Below are 24,705 nucleotides of genomic sequence, written 5' to 3' on the forward strand. Positions count from 1 at the left end.
GCCAACTTATTCGGACCTTTTAGATACCAGACCTTTAGCTTTTTAAACTTCGCCTAATTCTAAATTGTAAATAACGGTGCGGTTTCTTCCGGGTAAGACTAATAGGGGATATAAGTTTCCCTGTAGACAAGGTTTCGTCAAGGAACTCCTCTGTCCTCCTTGACGTTGATCTCTTCAGATGCTAGGACTAGGAGGGCCTTAATTTTTGGGTTATGTTATGCAGCAACGTCGGTGGTCGGGAGGGCGAATTCCGAAAATCACATCATCTTGCCCTTGGGTATCGATAAGTCCCCCAATCGCATTGCTCACTTACCATTTGCTTCTTAACATCTGGTTTCCAGTTTAAATTGGCTAAGGGGCCATATACAGGGTGTATTATTTCTTTGAGGACAAGGAGGGGGTAGCGGAGACAATAAAAACAGATAATTATATAAAGTTGATTAAAGGAAAGGTTATACCAGCTCTGAAAAGGAAGGGCAACTTTAAAAAATGTACTTTCCAACAAGATGGGGCACCGCATCATTGCAGTCGGTTCGCCATTGACTGGCTGACAGAGAGGTTTGATGAGGAGAGGCTAATCTCCAGGAACTCGAAATTCCTATGGCCCCCATATAGCCCAGATCTGAATCCTCTCGATTTTTATTTCTGGGGGTATTTAAAATCAAAGGTTTACACCAACCCTTACCCAAGAACAGTGGAGGAACTCAAACAGAACATCAGGAGGGAGTGCCGGAAGATCGGAAAAATTCAAATTAGTTCGGCAATAAACAATTTAAATAGTCGACTGCAATACGTACTTGCCAAGAAGGGTGGATATTTTGAGCAAATTCTTAATTATTAACAATTTTTTTTATTACTATCATTAATTCAAATATATTTCCAACAAAATTTAGTTAAAAATAACTATGAAGTTTGACTTTGTAAAAAGTTACAGAAGTGGAAAAAAGTCACACTTTCTACGGTACACCCTGTACTTAGTATTGCCATTGGGACTTCCGGCAAATATAGAGGGGGTGGTTTTGGAATTTCGGACAAATCCGTACAGAGGGGGGGGGGGGGGGGGGGGGTGGTTTCTGAAAATCCGGACGTCCGGAAATTTTGGCAGAATTAACGAAAAAGTCCCATTTATTTCAACTCTTTGACACTAATTATTCTGTAAGTTTAGATCCCTGTACTTTGAACGAGTACTTAAATGTACTTAAATGTAACTGTGCTAAACTTGTTCGACACTAAATGTATTATTGTCTATTTTAAGTAACTACACATTTTATTAACAATGAATTTGAGTTGGTTTTATTGATACTCTTAAAAGTAGCTGGTGATCCCGGACAGGGCCGGGAGAGGCTGGTCTGAAAATCTGCGATTTTGGTGGACGTCCTAAGTAGATGGCCCCTAATTCAAATATTTGAACTTTTTTTCTTGGTGGTATTGGCTGTAGCTGTTCTTATTCTGTTTACGCGCGCTATTTTGCTCCAGTCTATGTTTATTATTTATTACGTCTAGTAGTAGTACTATTTAATTTAAATCATTATCCTGTCTGTTCACATTGCAACTGCCGATCTTTTCGTTCGTTATTTCAGTTCTTAAATTTTACCGTTACTGATCAAATACAACTTTCTCCTTGCTCAAGCCTGATGAGGAAAATGCTGAACACAATATTATACGATAACGATAACATCAACGGTAGTTCAGAGCCAGCTCAATATAAGCCGTAAGTAAAATAAAATTGACATGTACATATTACTACTTTACTACACCTAGCTTGTTGATCTATAAAATATATATAATATATATATTTGTATATAGTCACTCTGTATACTTTCTAAACACTACCTACCAAACACCGAGCCTTCATGTTCCATTGTTAGTGCCCACACTCCCTTTTGTTCCAACTTCTCCTTTCTCCTCATCAACTTCTCTGCTCTTTTCTTAACTTCTCCGCTTTGTTTTGTTATTTCCACACCTGATATGATGCGTGCCGAGCAGAACTACAATTAGAGGCTCGATCTTGAGTCTCAGCATGCGTAACACTATGATTCGGAGCATTTACTTTCAATGTTATGATTATCAGATGTTCGTAAAGTCTTTAAAATAGACAATAATCGTTCCACTCGATCCTTAGTACTTTACTTTTAGTACTTCATTTTTCGTGATTTATTAGCAATGCTCTACCTTATCGGACCTTATTTGACCGGACATTAAATGAACGGACATAATTATGAACGGACATTAAAATGAACGCTCGAAGGCATTCAGAACCATCAAAAATCCAAATTTTTTCATCTTTTTTTTTGGCGTTTTTAAAATTTTAGCAGATAATTTGTAAATTAATTTATCATACAATGAGCAAGAAAGGCAGTCGTTAAGCAGTAAAAAATATCAAAATATCTGTAGATCAGTGTTGTTGTGTAAAAACAACAGATACGAAATATGACCAGATTTGATGATCATATCACAGGTCATCTTCCTCAAATGTATGGGATTGGATATCGTGCATTAAATATTCCATGCTTAAAGCATCATATCAGTAATACCTGCTTTTTGAAAACAATTCTGTATTCGACCACCTCGGTCCTGCATTTCAGTGTAAACTTTTAAAAGATGCGGAGGTAAATAATAACTCCGAAGAAGTGATACTTAGACTATTTAAATTGTATAATCAATAATAACTCGTTTTTCATTGATCCAATGATATAGTTTAGTCCGAATCCGATGATAGAAATTACAATTGACTGAAACTAAAAAGTTGTCATATCCTAAATGAGTTCGCAGTGGAATAATTTTGGAAAAAATCTCAACGGACTTTAACTTGGACGGACCTTAAACGGACGAACTTTATTTGAACGGACATTAAGATGAACGCTACACGCTAGGACCTCCAGCGTTCAATTAATGTCCGTTCAAGTAAGGTCTGCCCACACTCCCTTTTGTTCCAACTTCTCCTTTCTCCTCATCAACTTCTCTGCTCTTTTCTTAACTTCTCCGCTTTGTTTTGTTATTTCCACACCTGATATGATGCGTGCCGAGCAGAACTACAATTAGAGGCTCGATCTTGAGTCTCAGCATGCGTAGCACTATGATTCGGAGCATTTACTTTCAATGTTATGATTATCAGATGTTCGTAAAGTCTTTAAAATAGACAATAATCGTTCCACTCGATCCTTAGTACTTTACTTTTTGTACTTCATTTTTCGTAAGTGATGTATTAGCAATGCTCTAATACAATTTAGCTTATACTAAATTCGACCAAAACCCATAATCATGGGTAGAGTGGACCGCAACAGTGTCTCTCTCTCTCTCTCTCTCCAAAACAAAAGGAAATGATATTAATTTGAATAACCGTCCGCAAATGCAAATTGATACCGAGAATGAAATCGGTCGCTTGCTTTTCCCATTCATTCACGGCTTACGAATTGTAAATGTAATAAAGTTACAATTTCTTTGGGTTGCTTTCGGGTCGATACCTAGTATTTCGGGATAAGGGTGGTAGTTAGTGTCCAATTAACTGTTGTTTATTCAATCTTTATTGCAGAGTACAGCTGCTTTCGGGTAGTTCTTCTTAATCTATTACAATTGTAAATGAATGGGAAAAGCGAACGACCGATTTCATTCTCGGTATCAATTTGCATGTGCGGACGGTTATTCAAATTAAATCGTTTCCTTTTGTTTGGGAGAGAGAGAGAGAGACACTGTTGCGGTCCACTCTACCCATGATTATGGGTTTTGGTCAAATATCATCTCTTTTTGATTATCATGTCAGGATAATTTACAAAGTCGAAATGTAAACTCATAACTTCATTAATAAGGAGGTTATTTCAACGATTTCGAAACTTTACCTTTGAAAACATTTCCGTGTGTTTAGGTAGGCATATCTGTCGATAACTGACTGAAAAGTGAATATGGTACTTTTTACTCATTCAAGTTGGTATTAAGTTCATATATAATGCCATCTAAATGTCGTGGGAAAGCAGAATTTATTCGAAATCACGAATGAGCAAAATTCTCACCTTTCACACGTGTAAACTTTGAGCGGACGTTGCGTGCGTACATTGGAGGACTTCGCTGCTTCGACGCGCCGCGCGAACTAGCATTCTTGCTTCGCATCGATCGTCGATCGTTGCTCTGCTTCGCAGAGCAACGATCTCGATGGGTTGACATCGTCAACCAAGTGCGTACACAATATTGAATCACCGTAAATTTTTGCATGTTGGTGTTTTATATTTTGTTTAATAAGCATGCAAAGTTTCAAAAGATTTCAAAAAGAACTTGGATCACAACGGGACTCCAAAATTGATAAAAATCGTGAAAATAGAAATTTTCAGTGATTGTAGCAAGTTTCTATCAATTTGGGCGTGTCCTCACGTGTGCAACTTTTCGATTTTCAACTTAAAACCCTTCTCTTTTCCCAGTTAACATATCTTGTTTCTCCTCTCCCTCGACCGGATGCTTCCTTTATCAGAATCTTTGACACGGCTATTTTCCATTTTCTTTGGGGTTGCAAACGCGATAAAGTAAAACGTGAGATTATTACCCGAAATAAGGAACATGGAGGCCTGGGACTTTTTTATTTATCTGATTTTATTATAGGTCTTAAAACCAGCCTCATATCCAAGCTATTAAATAATTCCTTTCACCACACTTGGAAAGATATTATGATTATGCAGCTGAAATTTCCTGACCATATCACCATCTCCGTAGAAAACGGTCTCGCTAAAACCAACTGCCATTTTACTCAAGACGTCCTTAATTGTTACACTGAGTGGAAGATAAGTTCGGTAAATGCAGCTTTGGGTTCTATTGATCACTGCGTGTGGTACAACCAAGCAATAACCGACATCGGGGCTAAACTTTGGAACAATCATCTGATTGATAAGGGAATATTTTACATCTCTGATTTCCTTTCTATAGACCAAAGTACAATCCTTAACTACGATATGTTCATTAACAAGTGGGAGTTGTCTCCAAATACTATTTCCAAAACTGAGTACTGTAACATTATCATGGGGATACGGAGATATAACTGCCCCACTATTAACTCAAGGAATATTGAGTTTGTTGACCCAAATATAAAACTTAAATTTTTAAATTCTGTAACTGGACAGGTGAAGGGAAGTAAAATTCGGGATAAAATGTACGACTCTATCTGCCCAAACGAGCTGTCCCCATTACGTCAATGGGTTATTGACCTAAATAATCAACCAATAGAATGGGCGGTCGTTCTTAGCAACCTATTTTTCTTAGTATCTAAAAATTTTAAGTTGATTCAATTTCAGTACAAACTCTTAATGAGGATCACGACGTGTAGATACATGAGACACAAAATGAAAATTGTTACAGATACTCCCATGTGTAGCCTGTGTAACACATACTTAGAAACAATTCCTCATATCTATCTCCATTGTATCCACACAAATAGCTTCATCACAATACTTGAAGACTTTATAAAAAGGAAAATCGATAGAAATTACAAAGACCCCAATAAAATTAATTTTATAGTTTGTAATCACTCTTCACAAATTATAAATTATTTTAATATTGTTGCCAAATGGTACATTAGCAAAAGATTTCAGGCAGGGGACATGCCGATCTGGCAGGGATATATCAAACTTCTTAAACTTTCACTTACAGGAGACAAAATAGGCCACAAAAGTTCTATTGTGTCGATCTTGGCCGATTAGGGCAAATTGTCCACCCCATTTATATTGCTGTCTTTGTTATTTTATTATCAATGGTTATTGTTACTATCTTACAGTACTACTAACTGTTTTTTGTAGTACATGCCCTGCTTCCTTCCATTCCTAAACTACCTTACAAGCTCTTCCTCTTTTACACCCTTTTCAATCACTTCATTTCACTCATTCACTTCATATCTTATTACCACAGTATCTGCCAAAACCAACATGGCCCAGGTGGAAGGGGGCCTTGACGTTGTTGACCACTTGGCCCTGCATCCCAAGCTGACGGTCGGCCTCCACTCTCTAAAAACATACCTTCAGTGAAGGCAGATGGTCAGCAAATAGCGATGCTAGGGCTTGGTGTGAACAAATCTTGACCTACTTTCACACCTTTGGGACGACTCTCGCAAATGCGAGAGTAATGACCCCGGGGAGGGCCCCATTGGTTTTAGTAGGTTGCTTTTTAAAAAATTAAAAAAAAAAAAAAAAAAAAAAAAAAACTTAAAAACTAGCCTATTATACAATTAAGACCTTCAGGAAGCAAAATTGAGCTACACAACCCAAGGGATGGCCCAACATCAGAGAATACTAAATCACAACTTTTGTGTTTTTATAAAATTATTCTTTAAAAAAGCACTAACTTCAATAGCGAAAATCTTTATGAAAGAGCAAGGTAGGAAACCTTTGCGGTAGACTTTCAGAGAAGAATGTTTGAATAACTATCTATAGCCTGAAAATGTCCCCAGATTTTGAATAAAATTACTCCTTGATGGTGTAAAATCGATTTGAAAAGTTGTTATTTTGTCAAAAATCAAGTTTTAAAAACGGTTAACTTGATGACGTCATCAAGTGGTGATGATGACGTTTAATTATTTTTTGATGTAACGTAAACTAAAGTGTAAACGATTATCTTCAAGACCTGTGGTTCGAGATGACTGAATCTACGGACACTTGACTGTTATAGGCTACAATTGACTGCCAAAGCGTTTATATATCTAGATAGATACCTATCTAGGTAGATATACTTAGTCTTAACTTCACGACAATCTGTTGTAAAACAGGGGTTCTAGGAAACCCACTTCCCGATACCCCTGAAACTTGGAACTTTTTTTGCAGTCGATTTGGTCAACGTCTAGACTCCCTGCAAAGTTTCAGATTTCTAACTTAATTTTAATAATGGTTTTTAAGGCACCTAGGAATATGGCGATTTTGGGTTTTTTACCGAATTTCGTATAACAGTGTTGGCGCGTATTTTGCGCAAATTTCTTAAAAACCTTCACATAACTATTTCTTATTCCAGTCATCTTTGACATTGAATTAGAATGTTTTGAACACGAACTTAAAATATGCCTGCTGAACTACTTTCGGCCTGAAAACAGTAAAGGGGGTATAATAGTATAGGGGGTAAATAGTATGGTGAGTATAAGGGCGGCGGTCGTGCTTGCCAGCACTGTGATTATTGAGCGGCTGCAGGCATTTCGTTATCAGAACATTTATATGTGACCTTATAATATTTACGATAGTTTTAGGAACAACTTGATGGATGTTTTACTCCATACAGAAATTAAGAGCAGAATATTGCAGTGGCACCACAAAAATAAGGTGGGGTCTTTCTTTAGGCGACACCGTGCAGCATTTTTGCGTCCACTGCAGATATAATTTTGTACTTTCTTGATATTGCCGAATTTTCCAATTGTTTCTTTTTAACTGACCGGATGCTGTATATGTTGGCGATCTTTTCATTTCTCCTCCGAAATTATAGCCATTTATAATCCTACGACATTATTTTTGTATCACCCTGTAGTATTGCAGTGTCAGTATGCAGAATCTTACTGAAGTTTAAACTTTGCAGCGAAACAGAGATATGAATAACAAGAAGACTGACGCTGCAACAAGGGAGATAGATATTACTTTCGGAGTTCTGTACATTATCTGCATAATATTCGGGACTCTTGCTAATGTAATGTCATTTCTGTACTTTATTAAACGTAAAACAGGAGCAGCTACTAACAAAACCTACATGATCTATCTCTACCGGATAATAACTTTTATTGACATTTTGATCTGCTTCCTCGTGTTTCCTCTCATCGAAGCTTCGTTTTACCAGACTGGTGGACATGGTACACCAGTACTTTTTGGTGACCCCACGTTCTGTACCATCTGGGGACTACTTTGGAACATTCTACCTGTTCTGTCTGTAGTTCTTGTGGCCATCCTCAGCTTCTCTAGATGTCTACTTCTTCTCTACCCCCTCATGAAGCTGGATATTAAAAAGCCTGCCATACTCCTGACCGTGGCTACAGTAATCATGATAACAGAGAAGCTTGTGGCTCAGTTTTCGTCCGTTGATGAGATTTATGATGGTGTTAAATACAAGTACAGAGAGAAATTGGTTTCTGCGTGCTATTTGAGCTCTAACAAACGTTACGCGGCTGAATCGAGATACGACTCTGCGCAATCCTTTATTTTCCTTTTTCTGTTGGGTCTACCAGTTATCCCTATTCTAGGAAGCTTCATTGTTACTGTCTATAAACTGTGGGTTGCTCAAAAGAAAGAGGGTAAAGTTATGTCGAATGAAAAGAGCAAGCATATGAAAGCAACGATCACAGTGATGATAGTGACTGGAATTTATATTATTTGCAACGTTCCTGTTTTGATTTGCCACCTTCACTTCGTTAATCACCTAGTAGATAATATGAAAAATATTAAAGGTGAGGGTGGGAAGGGACCTAAAAGTTACCTGGATACTTGGACCATAGTTTTCTCAACCTCTTACACATTGCTGGTCGCTGTCAATTCAAGCCTAAATCCTATTATATATTTCACTAGGATGAAACCATTTCGGAATTTCGTCATCAGACGAAAAGTTGGTGCTGTAAAATTCCTTTGCGAGTCTGGCTCCAGAATTTCGAGGGTGAGCCGGCAAGTCGCAGCAAACGAGACTGAAAACATTTCATATCATTAATCAATGATAACTTGTAATCTGCAAAATTTGAATCATCATTTTCAAGTTGATTTATATTACAGTTAATAAAGTAGATTATAATTCACCAATTACAAATTCAATTTTTTGTAGATTTGATTCCGCAGCTTCATTTGTCTAAACAAAGTGTTATTTGTAATTGAATCGATAAGTTATATTTTTAAACAGTGGCTTAACAACAACACGCCCCTCGATTGTATGCCGTAATGAAATCCAAAACGTTGCTTAAATGTTCAGTGCCTAGTCACTAAATTACTCACAACATTTCCAGACCAATATTATTGGGCGACTCTAGCAAGCTAGTGATTTAAGTGCCCTTTTCCTTTGTGGTACCGCCACGGTATTTTCGGTACATATAAACTATAACTTAAACAATGCTTACTATATGACACCAACTTCAAGGGTGACATAGTTTTTATTCAAGGATGATATGACCGTCATGGAATAAAATAAATAAAAGTAAGGTAGCTTATTGCAGCGTAAATTTAAAAATTAGAGAATTTTTGAAATTAAGTTTCACATAGCAGATACATGGAGTACAGATTTACAGAGTAGGATTTGGACACAAATAGCTAACTCTGAAGGGAAAAGCTAAAAGATAACTCTTTTAAAATTTCAGCAGAGAGCTAAAGAGCGCGGCGGTGTCATGATAACCTTGTGACCTTCCCGACAATGAACCCTTACACAAGCTCAACAGACAGACATGGGAAAGCTATTTCAATGTACGTATTGTTTAAATGGTGATGTTAAAATATGACTATACTATTCTGTGACAATTCCTATCTACGTCTCCTCGGATATCTAGACTAAACTGATCTGACATAGAAAGATTTAAGATCCAAGACTCAGGACCTTGGCCAGACATCTGCCAATATTCTTCTTCAGAATCAATAACTGCTATTGACTACTTTCTTAATTCAAGTCTGACTTGTCTGCCTTACCTTACTCAGACTGGGAGATTCTTGGTGCGTGATCTCTGTTCAGATAATATAAGGTTTTATAATGATATCTAGTATAACTATAACTATGTACTACTAGGTAATAATCAACAGATTTATTGCTTTTGGATCTTCCGAATTTTCAGAATCCTCGAATGAACGTTACATTGATTCTTGGTAATCATTAAGTGTAATAGGATGCCGAATGATTTCGCAATAATAGATGACGATATTAATATTAATATTAATAAGGAAGTATAACTTCGACTTCAATCCTACTTTAAAGATTCGATAATAAGTTGATAACACACGAGAAGCGAGTGTGAGCAAGTCGAATCCAAGCTACCTGCGGTCAAAATGATCTGTGGCTTTCCTCCAAATTGTGCTGACCACTTGACAATCAAGGTTATGCACCCCAATGCGCTGGATTGTGGTCACTAGAGTATCCAAATCTAATCGCATTTTGATGTTTTAACCCACTGTAGTTGATGAAATGCGTTTAGGGTTAATTATAAAAACCTTTAAAAAGTCTGAAAGGAAGTTTAGTGGTCGCTATAAATATAACACAGGTTTGTTAAAACCCATGTTTGTCGACGATTATTCATTCGTGGTCGGAACAGTGATTCTGAAGAAAATTTTTGCAAGGAACAAAGTTTCTCCAGGATAACCCATCCAGCTCTATGCATTGATTAAAACGTGAACTGACCACCTAAACGTATATACTATATATGTGTAGCGTTGAGTAAGGTAGCAGAAGAAGTGAACTATAAGCCGAGCAAGTCTGACGAGATATACAGTTGTAAACAGGGAAAAGAGACGGGCCACCTCGGACGGGTGGCTGACCCTAGGACAGAGGCTGGCAGGAACAACACTAGAAAAGTAACATTTCATAACAAATTATCTCCCCAGATGGAACATTTTAAGAGAAATTGAAATAGCAAGATGTCAGTCATGCAAGACGGCAAAGAAAGATTTTAAAATGTGTCGGAGAGATGTTCGTGTCCTACACCCTAAATTAGACCTTCTCCACACATCTTGATAATAGGTGCGAACTGAAGGCGGAAAGAAACGTCCACGTCGGTTTTCTGGTTGGCATTTTGATTGCAGCTGAGACGAAAACGCCGTGCCGACACTGATAAATAAACCACAGAAATAAGCCCCCGCGGTTGCCAAGACCACCAAAAAGGTCTGTATACCGCATCGATAAAACAATTAAACTTGCTTGAGAGTGGAATTATTGAAGAAAATATCTGAATTCACTATTTGCCACGTGAATACATGATCAGAGTTCCTAAAATAAAGGCTTTCCATTGCATATCCAATGAGGAATAAGATGATTAATTTTGTCTGTAACATTAACAAATGACGAACTGGACATCTACAAACGTACATTTTTCAATCTTAGTTAAACTTCCCAAAAACGCTTGTTGATTGTTTGACTTTAAGTCAATCTACCCTAACTTCTCCTTTTTAATGAGTAAGTAATTAATAGGTCACAATTTAAATAATTATGAAAATTTGTTTTGTTTAATGTTGGGGGATCATCACCATTTTAAGAATTTCTCGGATTGATAACGAGAATGACAGATACATTATTCGCAGACGAAATTGTTCGTGAAAGAATGGCAAATGCTGATAACACGTTTTCGTTTTTTTATTATAGAATTTGCTAACCCAACTTAGACTGATACAGCATGGCTTAGGAGTGATTCGGAAGAGAGAGAGATAGAGAGAGAGAGAGGGGGAGAAATGTTAAATGATACGTGTCTTGCTTTTGTCTAGCTGTGTAAAAGTTGCTACTGTTCCCACTCTAGATCATGTGTGTTCACATTAAGGTTCTGCTGTATCAGTTATTTGTGCGAACATGCGGTAAAATACAACCGAGCCCCTCACAGATCATGCCTTATGACTGACAGACAATAACCTCTAACTTTGCCGAGTATCTGCTCTCATCCGTGTCGGGATCACTAAATAACACATCCGGGATGGGGAGGCCCCAGTTTGACCTGCCTAATGTCTAAGAGAGAGCAATAGAGTTGTACCCAGTGGCGTGGCGGCTCCACCAGATGAGCCCACCAGCAAATCAACTTAGTTTCCTCCTCTGTGGAGCGGTAAGAATGTGGAAATCCTGCCCTGCGTCTAGTGGAGGCAGGAACACTGTTAGTGGAATGTTGGTGTGAAGTGTTCCTAATCAGGAGGCTCGTGACAGGAGGGTTCTGTCGGCCCCAGAATCAAATGAAATGGAAATACCGACCCTGATAACAAGCTGCTAGAGTCAGGGTGTGTAAATTAGATTTCCTACGTTATTCTTTATAGCAGAAACCATATAGTTCCTCAAACTGGGCTATAGTTACCATGCGTTCATTGGCTCGCCAACCCGACCAATCATATCCCCGATACGCCTATTCTGTGAACAATATACGTTGTTTGCCCAAATTTTGTGATTTTAGGTTTAAATAATTTTGATTCGCTACAGACGCTTGCCTGAGAAGTCATCGAGATCATGAGAGGTAATTCTCCTTTTTAATTACTAATTAGCTAATTTGGTTAATTGTGTTAATTTAGTGGTCAGTTTATATTTTTGCTTTGCTTTTTATGAGCCGATCTTGCAAGATCATGCATGCAACAGAGCATAAACGAAAGGAATAGGCATAGTATCTATGTACGGTGCCCTCGTTTTTTAGAAATATCGTAAAAAATCCAAAATGCTCGCTTTAAGTTTAACATAGGTACAAGATGATTTTTGATAGATATCTTCAGTTTGCATTGTCTGTCATCAAGCACCAAGCATTCTTCCCCAAACATTTTTAAACTACAGTAAAATATATTAATCAAAATTTCGCACATCGGCCAACATTATCCCAGTCCCACCCTCGCGGTATAAAATGATAAAAGGATTTTCGATTTTCAACCTAAATTTGCTGACAGTTACACATTTGAATTGACAAAGCAGTTGTTATTGCTATTGGGCCTGTGCCAAAAAATATTTGATAGGCTCTCACTGTTAAGGACAACATTGACTCTTGCAAAACAAATAATTTTTATGAATTTTAGTCGCCGTCTAAATTTTATACTTTAGGTCAAGTTATAAAGCTTATGTGTTTTTTAATGTTTTACCAAAAATTATAATAGAGTAACGAAACTCGACTTTTGAGCTAGCAGATAGTCCACGTTGTCATAGATACTGAGCTGAAATTTGTTCGGACTACAGCTGGGAAATTCATGCCTTCAAATCTTGTCCGAAAGATATTGAAATTCAGAAAAACACTGCGAATTAGTTTGCTCGTGCAATTTTAAGTCTGCCATTTTTACCCAATTTTAAAGAGATACGAAATATTCTCGTGCGCAGAGGAAGTGTAGCTTTTATTTGAGCATTGTTTTGGACTTCGACATTGTATTTATTTTTGTAGTAAAAAATCCAGGTCTTTTGGATCACCTGCAATAACAAATTTTTCTAGCATTTCATAATTTTTGAGTTCTATAACAAAACCTTCAATGTGTACTTCAGCTAGGTTCTGGAGTTATCATTTTGTTAAGACCAATTATTATTTTTCTATCAGTATACGAACATGCCGTTCATTTTAACAACATCAACCGGTTTGATAAACAAAAGCTGACAGAATCATTAAGAAGGCCGTGTAAAATTAGACCATGTTTCTAACAAGGGGCAATATTTGTTTAAATCATTATTTTTTCCCAGTTTTCCTAGTTAAATAAATATAATTCCGAATGTAAACAATTCTTTTAGGGACAGTGATAAGATGATAAAATTCCACTTGTATTTGGGCCGCTTCTTTTTGGACATTCATCTCATTGTGTTCTGATATCTAGATTAGTAGATTAAATACCGTGGGTGAGTGTCGTGCTATGTACACTGTGTGTGTGTGTGTGTGTGTGTGTGTGTGTGTGTGTGTGTGTGTGTGTGTGTGTGTGTGTGTGTGTGTGTGTGTGTGTGTGTGTGTGTGTGTGTGTGTGTGTGTGTGTGTGTGTGTGTGTGTGTGTGTGTGTGTGTGTGTGTGTGTGTGTGTGTGTGTGTGTGTGTGTGTGTGTGTGTGTGTGTGTGTGTGTGTGTGTGTAGTGTGTATCCACTATGGAACGGTTCTCCTTCAATCTTAATAATAACTCTAAATGGCACTCAAACCGGAACTTTACATCAGAAAATGTTCGTAAGGGGTGTATTCAATAAACAGTACGGTGGATGATGATACAAAAGATTTCTCCAGATATATTGGAAGTGATAATTTGAGCCATGTTTACCCTAGCAGAACCAATGCTTATAGTTATCCATGAATTCATGATCTGTTGGAATTGTAATACTGATTAAATTTTCCAAAGAGACAGCATATTTGTTGTGTAAATAAGTTATTCATGGACTGTAATTCTTATTCAATCATCAATATATTCATTATTCATGATGGATCAAGCATGTTCGAAGAAGAGATTGATCTAGAAGAGTGAGAATGGTATACTGAGTAGTAGTACTTACTTCAGGGAGGGTAACTTTATCGGTATTTAAGCAAGTGTCTCCCTTCCCACGCACGTTATATTAGATAAACAGTAAACACATCAGAGATTTTGAGAAAGGTTTCTCTACATGGGTACGAACAGGGACTTGTTTGTTTGTTACAGTTGGTCAGTAGCCGAGCTGTAAAAACGTTACCTGCAGATCTGTAGTAGGTACCCAATACCCAGTATATCTGTACCCAGGAGCTCAATATCCCGGGAGAGGGGGAGGTTTTCAAGATATCCGATATGTTGTCTACCCCATTTCCTGGAGATCACAAAACATTAGCATACCCGGGAGGTATGCAATTGGTTCACAATATTAATCCCGCCCACACAGGAAGGCTTCGTTTTAACAATAAATTAGGATATAATTAATTGATGAGCTGTAGCCTCACATTGCACAGAGCCCAGGCCCATGTTCATATATTGGATCGGAATGTGCATTGTTTTGCAAAGGAAGTGATCAAGAGTAGGCTAAATTAAGAGCCGTATTGCACCTACTTGCTGACTAGACCACACGAGTGGGAGTATTGGTATAAACCAGTCGGTTAACACAGTCGCCAATATGTCATAGTCATACAGTCTACAATCTACATACATATAAAGAATAATCTCAGGGTGAGGTCAGTTCATTTTTCTGATCCGACTTGTTTTTTTCGAACCGTTTGTAGATCTTTAGTGACTGAATAAGCTGCAAATCGTGCATCATTCATTTTATCTGGTTTCTCATTCAGTCCTTTCTCTGGTTTCTCTTTTATTTAAAGATTGAGCGGGAGCAGCATTGTTCAAATGTCCTATTATATAAAACACATTCTCTCACACATCCCACAGTTCATTCACAGCTGCAATTTTAGCTGGCTATTCATGAGCTGATTAATAATCATTATGTGGCAATTGAGCTTCGCCTTCATTGAGCACGGAGCGATATGTTACTGATTGGGGCAATGATTGAGTACGGAAGCAATGACTTACACACCAGATCGGGGCAATGTCTCACTCTCAGTCTGATTTAAAGGAGAAGGAAGTAACAATTGCTTTTAATTTAGGGCAGGTCGGTATGTAGCCCTACCTTGCGCCTTGTTCAACATCTAACCAGTATGGCTGGGACCCATTTCCTACCCCTGGTGGGGCTCTGTCTAGCTAGTCCCCCCCTATCCCTTGCCCCAATGATCAGAATCAGGTGTGTCCCTAATGTGATATGTATCACTGTGATATAATGCACTTCCGCGCGATCATTGACCGGGGTTTTGAGCCCTTCGGTCCTGCGGGACCCCACTATCTCCTTATAAGGAACAATTGAATTCGACAACTCCCCTAGCTCTATAAAAGTAGGCTGGTACTGGAACATTATAGTGACGTAACAAGATCCCCGCACTCTAGACAGCCTGGCACTATTTTCAGTAGAACTATATTAGGGGACTGGCAAGTTATTGGTTAGTGACGAAACTAACGGGTGATTCATCTAGATAAAAATAGAATGTTGGGAATGCTGCAGAACTGGCACTGTATCAGGAACATTTAATTAGGAAGCAGCTGCATTTTTGACGAAATTAAAAATTGTTGACATTGCTGATAATATTAAGTCATTAATTATAATTAATACATAAATGACGGGTAAGTTATAGACCAACCCATGCCAGCCCACGTCACAATTAACCGATACTAACTCCTATCTGGTCATTAAATCCGAATTGCAACCTCTGATCTATTGATATCAAACCACGGATTAAAATTAAATAAATGCCTGATTTAATAAAAATGGTTCCAACGTCAGATGCCATATTCGAAAAACCATTCCAATCGATGACGTTTCCAATTTAACTTTAATAAAGACATTGATAGAGGAACAGTAATTTTTGTTCAAAAAGCTAAAAGGGTCCATTATGGCGTCAATCAGTCAACTGATTAATTTTCACCAATTAAATTTTATGTCAAGAAGCTGTGAAGATCACTGGAGGTTGATATCCACTTCCCCACATGATAGGGACCCAAAATACCAGAACCTCCTAAAAGTTGATTAATTTCATTAAGAAGGGAAGACATATTTCTCTATTTTGTATTTCCACCTGATTGGTTTGATTGAGCGATGGAGCTTTTAATTGCAGTTTCTAATCCAAACTTTCGCAATCCTTTGCATTTTCTATCGGGTAAGTCTTGTGGTTACATGGCCAGCTTTATTGAAAATCCTGGAGAGTAGGTATAGGGCTTGAAGTTTTGAGACATTGTGCAAGCCAGCAATTGTAAGGTCTTGACGTCGTTATGTGACGTTGTAGCGAAACAGCTGCTGTCAGATCACGCAAATGTTGTCATACAAGCTAATATAATTAATTTTCTTTAAAATGGTCGGTCGCCAAAGCCTAAAACCCTCCAAAATTGATTCATTTCATTAGAGAGGGAGGCGATATTCCTCAGTTCATTACTTTGATTTCCACCTTTGATTAAGTTTTTTAATGCGATGACAGTTTGAATTGAGCTTTACACGATCCCAAAATGCAATAAACTTTGGCAGGTAGGTATGTAAGACTGCAACAGAGAAAATGCCGTAAAATACAAGTTTTATGCCGTTAGAGTCGTAAACAAGCAATTTACCACAAGTTCACGTTAAGATCTAATGACAAATTTCAATATTTTCAGTTTTCATAATTCATACTCCCAATATCGTCCTAAAAATCGAATCACGCGGTTTTTGCAAGTTGGCAAAACACCAGGTTGAACCAAATCACCGGCACAGCTAGGAGCGGGGTTGAAATACACCTGAACACACGCTAGCTGTCGTGGTATCTCGGGAAAATTGGTGGCGTGTTTTAGGTAAATAAGTAAATAAGTAGTGAGCCATCAAGTAGGCGTGACGGTTGATGCGGTCTAAACTTCAGTAGCCCCCCGGCTACGGGGCAAACCTCGAATATTTCAAGTATTTAAAGTTACATACCAAGTTTAGAAATACTGTGGTTTTGTGCTCCCTCACTTCGTTATCAGCAGGGTTCTACTGTCATTATCACATTGTTAGTTTCCTTATTTGCAGCTCAGTTATTTGATTGTTAAGATGTTCTAGTCAGATCAGTTGGAGGATCTCTGTTGGGGTGAGCAGGAATTGGCAATAAAATAACAGCAGCTCTCAGAATTGACAAGCTTCAATAATATAGTCCAGCCGGTATGTCTCGTCCAAACTAACAAATTTGTTTAACATATTGATGTTAATGAATATCCTAGGCTTGATCATGATGTTGATGATGCTTGGATTATACGAGTTTTGTTGAACTGTTAGTGCAAAAGTGGTTGCGATTAAATTGCTGCGTGGGATACTTTTTTGGTTTAAATTTGTCCCAGAATATGCGCCCAGAGCACTGCACTGTCAATTAGCAACTCTTTTTTCAGGCATTTCTGCAAATTTAGCTCTGCTAGCAGCTACTGCTAGCACTCATCGATAAGCTAAAGTCTTTAAGTTTCCAACAAATTCGACAGTACATAAGATTATGGGTGTTTCTCGATATGAAGGTGATCACTGCAATATTCTCTCCACGTCACTAATGGTTTTAAGATTGATGGACCGTATTTTCTTTGAAGAATTTAAGTTTTAGACGCATCCCAAATTTTGTGAAATTCTTGAAGGCGCTTATTGGCAAGTATATAAATGGCAAGCAGTTCTTACTTAACTCAATTTTAGATTCTGATCAGCAGCCTATTTTATTCAGATAGTTAGGCTGAAGCTACTACGGCTAACGGACTAACCACCAAACCTTTTAGATATTCAATATATTTGCAAATATGCGGTGGGCAGTCCACAAGGAAATCCGAACCCAGGCTTGTTTGGTTTGGCTGCAAACAGTAACCGTGGTTAGGTGCCGGACCAGGTGAAAATAATCACCCGAGCACATCTCGGGTCATGTCGCATAGCAAATAAGGCTTCGGAAATTGATTCGCTGCCGTTGTTTCTGGATGGGGACAGGGTACAAATTCGCCAAATCTCACTACCTTAGAAAGATCCTTCGTCTGGCTAAACGAATCTTGTGAAATTAGTAGTTGCCCAAAATCATTCCGTTTACCATTTCACTTTGCATTTAATAATAGAGTTTAAATTTTAATTTCGTTGTGGAGGGAGGGGCAGAAGCCCTAACCGGACGAAGGACACACAATGTTTGTGGTAAATAGTTTAAGCCTCTTCGGGAATTACAAAGATTTCCAGACCTCCTCCTGCATATGCAATCTATATCTGTTCACAAGATATTTTGGAAATCGAAATATCATTACAGCAGGGGGTTGGCTTCGTAGGATGTCCGTTTAACTCCAGGAGCTCATAAAGTCATGGGTATGGGTTCGCCAGGTATTACCTCATTTGAGGGCCGAACGAGGTCCGGAGGAGGACACATAGTTGGCATGTCACGTGAGGTTGACGGAGCATGACGTGGCTGGTACCGGACTAAGGAGCCCAACTCAGTAGGATATCACCCGTCTAGCATGCCCTCTCCCCCAACTCTACAGTCCTCAATTAGATCCGTCCTGCGTTAAGGCTGACCTCACCTAACAGCTTTATCTGATCGGGAGTGAAATTCCTACGGCATTGCTCCACGCGAATTTACTACTTAAATGCATCCGCACTTGTCGCCACACACCAGTTGTTCACAACAAACATTTCACACGTTTACTTCGATTAGCTCTAGTTTTGCTGCCACAATGCCCGTTCCGATGCCAACAGCATGCGACAACAGGAAGAGAAGACTCACCCGGTCGACCAGCTATGCTGCAACCAATGGTATGACATTTTTCGCTTCTCATGATCTGCCTCTATTCCGATTATACAGTAATAAAAACAAGTCACGGGGGCATTGCTTATATTGAGGTAGCATTCCCGTATCATACATGCCTTGAAACAATAGGCCAGTGACATTAATCGTTAGAGATTGGTAATACTGCAGCTGATCATTGGTCGAGTTCATCTTGTTAGACATTGTCCGCTACGAATGCGTTAAGCTCTAAATTCACGTTTCACAAATTAATACATTGTGAGCATTGTCTTTTTGGGTATTTTAACTCAATTTAAGTTTAGCATTTGTTCTCCTTGTTGCGTTTTTTCGACGAAAGTTGCTCGTTTAGTTGAAAGTGATCTGCAAAATCTACCTTGGCCTGAACCGACCTTTGTCACTCAGATCTGCTCCGTTTAGATTGGCAAAATTACGGCAGAATTTTCATCGGGTATATCCGAATTGTTACGGTGGAAAGAGAATCAATCAGGCATGTAAGAGGGGAATAGGAGTAACCGAGGGAAATTGTGTTAGAGCGCAAGTGCAGATGGCATTAAAGATTCTGTAATTATAATTGAAGGAACGGTGATTTTACACTCAGGAATATTCTAAGTTTTGTTCCTTTTACAGGATTAAGAGATCAGAATACAAGGATTGAAGAGTCAACAGTACAAGAATCCGATTTTAAACTACCATTGACCCTGGACGCAGTTCGGAAGGAAATGAACCGCTCCTACTACGATCCCTCCCTCATGGAGTCCGTTCTGAGGGTGCTGGAGGATACGGGGGTTATTTCCTCACACAACACCAAGAAACATCTTGCCTGGAGAAGTCTCAAGGTAACAGCTCCTTTTTTTCAACCTTCGTGACTTTCTTTCTAATACATGCATGATTAGATTTATGCCTGGGTTCATTTCTTGATTTTAACAATATTTAAGGAAGGACCTGCACTGCTCCACATATTTAGTCTCATTCATATTTCATGCACTGCAAATTCTGTTATCCGTGAAATTCACTTATATTTTCCATAAATTCTAGGTCCACCTTCACGAAATATTTAACTTATTGTAGTGTACAACACATACTGAAGCCTGATTTTATAAATAACCCTCAAACTTTTCCAGATTGACATGCTAGCGAGTCTGACGTCTCCGAATAGTACTAAGGACCACATCCTCTGCTACGTCCTGTGGATGGCACTGGTTTACACCATAGACGATATCCGAGACAGATTCATTATAGACGATGAGGACTCTATTGGGAATCATGCTGTAAGTCAGTTTACCTGTTTGTGTCGAGGATTCGCTGGAATGTTTCCAAGAATCCTAAAGTTTGATTATTGTGCTGAGAATAAATTCTTACGTAGAGGGCAAACTATTCTAAACTATTCCTGTCGTCACAATCTACTGTGAAAATGCAGACAGTTTCCTTCTATTGTAATGACGATATCACACTGTACTAGATGGTGCAAAGATATATAGAGATAGTACGAGATACGAACGATGACATCTTGGGACTGGTGGATGGGGACACTGAGGATCTGCCCCCTCTGAAACACTTCAAACCCAACCATGGAGTGGTAAGTGGATTTACCACTAATCATCTGCAGTTCTGCAGTACAACTCATAACCCGTACAAATTACGTCACCTATTATACTACCTTAATTTGGAAATAGAATCCCGGAATCCATTCAAACATCTGATACCTATAATAATAGCCTAGTGAACTAAAAATAATCCGACTATGAGTACGGAAATAGGAGCAATTTATTACGCCAACACTTATTTTGGTGATAGCTAATGACTAGAAAACCAGCTAAAGACCATCTAATTATTTCCATAACGTAACGAGAATGGTCATGTACCATATACGAGCCCATATTGCCCAGTTTTCCTGACCACATACGAATATGGCCCTAAGTCCACTATTACCCAGGTTAAGCTAGCACGGTACCTGCGAGCCAAGTCTCTGGCGTGTCTGGACAGGAGAGCTTACGACGAATACGTTTACCAGCTAGACGACCATCTGAGAAAAGGAGTGACCTTCTGTACTCCTCACATTTTCGCAATGAAGGCTGGCAAACCATTCCCCCTCTCTATTGAGGAGTTTGAGGAACTGAGAATGAAGGATTCAGCTGGCGCTCTATGTGTTTTTTTTGCAGGTTGGTAACTCTTTCTCCTAGATACTAGCTTTACATTCTAAATATTTTTCTATTACAGTATTATGTATATTGTGCAACACGTCTGCAGAATTATTGCGCATGGTTCACAAATATCCAACAATAATCAAATCAAGCCGGCAATTGTTGAGAGTTAAACTTAAAGGAACACTATTCTTAGCCCCTCATCATCTCCCACCCGTGTTACCCGCTAGTCTTACCATTAGTCGCAGTATAATACCCTGTTATTAAGTTATTAGAGGCTAACTTCTTGTTATACCAGGAGGCACGTCCTACGGACAGTGCGAGGACAGGAAAGTACTGGACAAGTGTCTTGACTTGGTCACACTTCACGCTGCCCTGCTGAACGATATCTTCTCGTACGAGAAACAGGTACAGTTACACACACTCTTCATTCTTCACTCGAATAGTTAAGTTAGTTATGCGCATATTTATCCAATTGATTATAATTTTAATTCTCTTCTTTTAACTCTTCATCTGTCAAGAAGAAAATAAAAGCATAATAAAGGAGGGTTACACACTTTGAGAGTTATGCTAATGTTGCCTAGCATCGCATGATCCCGACCCCTTTACCGGGGCGGCGGGCGGGTAGGAGTGTTAAGCTTAGACCCTGTGCCAACCTCACACCCTCATGTAACTGCAAAACTTGATTTAGCCACTAAGGCAAGGTACCATTCGATGAGCTTGGTCGATGTTCGCTGTAAAGGAGTTTTGCGGTTACCGCAGATTCTTAAATAATGTTTTACACAGATCTACCGTGAAAAGGACCGTTTCAACTACGTCTGCGCGGTGCAGGAGCTCCGACAGGTACCCTTTGACGAGGCTGCTCACCTGACAGTTGAAAGGTAGGTTTATCCTTTGTCTTTTTATTCTTTACAGCAGCTTTACCACAACCTTTTTGTTGTGGGGTTTACCGAACTGTGATCAAAGTCATGCATGGAGGCGTGCTCTGTCCTTCAGGTCGGCCGAAGTCTTACACTCTCAATTGGGTAGTGGATTGACGTCCATAAGAACTAAGTAGTTTTACCATGGAATAGCTTTTCACGGCATTATAGTACCTCTCAGCTTTACAATATACAGCCTTGTTACGTTGGATCTATAATAAGCCGTGAGAATCTCTATAAGATAAGCTGTTAAACAAACAACAATTAATAACAAATAATATCGACGGTAGCTTCAAACTTCATTAGCCTCAACTTTCTTTTGGTAATCTGCTCCACAAGTCTGTGCGAGCTGTTAGATTCTGAGACCAGCACTTTTAACTAAGATGTTTTAAATTATAGACCTGAAGTCGTGAGCAAGTGTCCCAGGTCAGGTATACTGCCAGTGTATTTCCTGTACTACATAGTTCAGTCGGACAAATGTGAGACTGGCACTGGAGCTTCTATCGTCACAAAACTGCAGCTTAAACTCTTAGACGGCCGGTCATAGGGAGGTGCTCACAGGATACCGGGAAAACCGCTAAACTTCAACTACCGAGACATGGTGTCATCAGATAGATCATGCTGTTTAGACTTGTAGATAGGACTGGGCAGCAGCTTGGGAATAAACTGGCTCAATTGTCAAGTACTGAGTACTGAGTCATTTGTCAACTACAGGGTTAATAAAATGGTTTGAAATAAATCCTCTGTATTACGGCACACTTGAACAAAATCGAATAGAATTTGTCGCACAGTATCCATTACCGTTGTAAAGTGAATTAATATATTCATTTGCCGACAAATTCGTTATAAGAAGAGCAATGATAAAATCCAGCGCAGTTCATTACCATGAGCGACAGATAAATAACAGCCAGTAATTTCAATTATTCATGCGAATTGCTATGATTTGCTGTCTGGCAACTTTCCATCTAGCTAACAAAGAGGTAGTAAAATATTCGTATCAGCTGTATTGCCTGGAAGTTTGTTCACAGTCAATTGTTCCAAATTTAGAAGAGCCAATGAGAATCTACCTTTAGATTGATGCTAATTACGAATTGCACCCGAGTCAAGTGAACAAATTTCCCTAAATTAAAACTAAAGTGCATTTCCATGAGCAGAATTGTATACTTTATTTTGCAAAAAGATATTGATCTAATTTGGATAAGTATTCGACGTTTTATTTGAGAGTTATACTATTTCCTACAATACTGAGCCCAATTGCCTTCAATTAAATTGCTTTTGTTTATTTCAGATTTCAACCATTGTTGTACTGTAAATTAGCGTTACCAGGATACTTACCACTCATGTATATTGGCGGAGAATTAGGAGCTAATTAAACCGCCACTAAATTTTTGGATTAATTCTAAGCCAGAGTCCAAACAAAGATTAGGAGCATTGCACCAGTCACTACTAGAAAGCTAGATTATAACATAATATAAGTTCTACAATCATGACACGTTATTTATTGGTAGTGCAGTTGAAAACCTACAATAATAAACTTATCTACAAATTAATAGATTAATTAATAATTATGTTAATTACATAATTACATAATTAACACGCCTCCCCTCTCAGAGCAAACGAGTGTCTCTCAGACCACACCAGACTCTCAAAACTAGTGGACCCTGACGACCAAGCAGCACAACACATTCTGGACACCCAAAGAAGATGGTTCTCCGGCCACATTGCCTGGGTTAAAGAATGTGGCAGATACAGCAGTCAGACCTCTCCATTCATGTTCCTGAGGACGGTGAAGTCCACCATGGATAGTAGTCTCTGCCCCGAGGATTAAGCAGTGGTTAGTGTCCCTCCCCCAGGGACATTTTTATAGAGACTTGACAGAGAATTCAGAGTTTTTAACAGAATACTGTAGCAGTATGGATGAGATGGACAGCGAAGACTGAATAAGCATGTTATGTATAGTTTAGGTTTTATTTGACAAAACGATTTATTTAAACTCTTGTGTATCTTGATAATTGATATTTCACGCCTTTATATTTCAATATGACGTCGTAAAGGTTCAAAAGTTTACCCACAACAGTTGAACTAGATTTTGAATTTACAGCAGTTTTTAGTTTTTATTTTCTTATTAATCTGAGACAAGATGGTAGATCCATAATTTTAAGTTTTACATTAAGAAGCTAAATTTTCGAGAAGCTGCAAGAGAAGCATGTTTTTGAGCACAGACCAGAGCTAGCTGATGATTAGGTGACTTTTTAATTGTAATCTGACGATTTATAGGTCACTAGAGTAGTCGATAGTCATTAGATTAGGCACTAGAGTAGACATTACTTAGATTATTCCTATTTCCTCATAATGCTTCAACATTCGGCTTTAAATAACTTAATTCAGATGAAAGAATTTGTGGAATTTGAAGAGAAAAGGTGCTGGATTGAATTGAAATTGGAAAACTTTAACACTGAAAATTTCATGCAATCTGGATTAAAAATGAATTGCTAATTTATCTGAAGTTGTTTTTTATCTAAAACCATTTTTTCTTCTTGATTCATTTTAAATCTGAAGAACTTTAACTAGAATTAAGTATTTTGTTCAACCGTGACTTGTGACAATATTGCAGACAAGGTTTAGTTTTATATTCTCACTATTTATAAGCTTTAATCTTTACGATAGGTTTAAAGCTTGGTCTGCAATTGCAAAGTCTGTAAAATCATGAACTGTATTTGTAAAATACCGTAGATTTAGAACGAATTCAGCATTTTCATTTTTAAAATTTATTAGAAGGAACCAAGTAATGACATAGTAT

General features: G+C 38.3%; 1 protein-coding gene across 2 annotated transcripts; it reads left to right on the plus strand.

Annotated features, from left to right (window-relative positions):
• The first annotated feature begins 11,948 nt into the window (after positions 1-11,948).
• Positions 11,949-24,648, plus strand: LOC134811000 (uncharacterized). Of its 2 annotated transcripts, none has more exons than XM_063817701.1 (8): positions 11,949-12,106; positions 19,472-19,680; positions 19,966-20,112; positions 20,304-20,420; positions 20,778-21,003; positions 21,284-21,393; positions 21,772-21,866; positions 23,517-24,648. In XM_063817701.1, the coding sequence occupies exons 1-8, from the start codon at positions 12,100-12,102 to the stop codon at positions 23,731-23,733; spliced, it is 1,128 nt and encodes a 375-aa protein (XP_063673771.1). In that variant the 5' UTR covers positions 11,949-12,099; the 3' UTR covers positions 23,734-24,648. The 2 variants fall into 2 exon arrangements, with proteins under 2 accessions (XP_063673771.1, XP_063673769.1); XM_063817699.1 differs by lacking the exon at positions 11,949-12,106 and adding an exon at positions 18,636-18,852.
• The last annotated feature ends 57 nt before the right edge of the window (positions 24,649-24,705 follow it).

Source organism: Bolinopsis microptera, chromosome 2 (genome assembly GCF_026151205.1).
Source record: "Bolinopsis microptera isolate Bmic1 chromosome 2, MBARI_Bmic_1.0, whole genome shotgun sequence".
NCBI lineage: Eukaryota > Metazoa > Ctenophora > Tentaculata > Lobata > Bolinopsidae > Bolinopsis > Bolinopsis microptera.

Excerpts from the sequence above, each read along its gene's own strand:
- LOC134811000 (XM_063817699.1), top strand. The coding sequence starts at position 18,687 with ATGCATCCGCACTTGTCGCCACACACCAGTTGTTCACAACAAACATTT. Across the intron at positions 20,113-20,303 it reads ACTCTATTGGGAATCATGCT|ATGGTGCAAAGATATATAGA; the intron begins GTAAGTCAGTTT and ends ACACTGTACTAG. Across the intron at positions 21,394-21,771 it reads TCTTCTCGTACGAGAAACAG|ATCTACCGTGAAAAGGACCG; the intron begins GTACAGTTACAC and ends TGTTTTACACAG.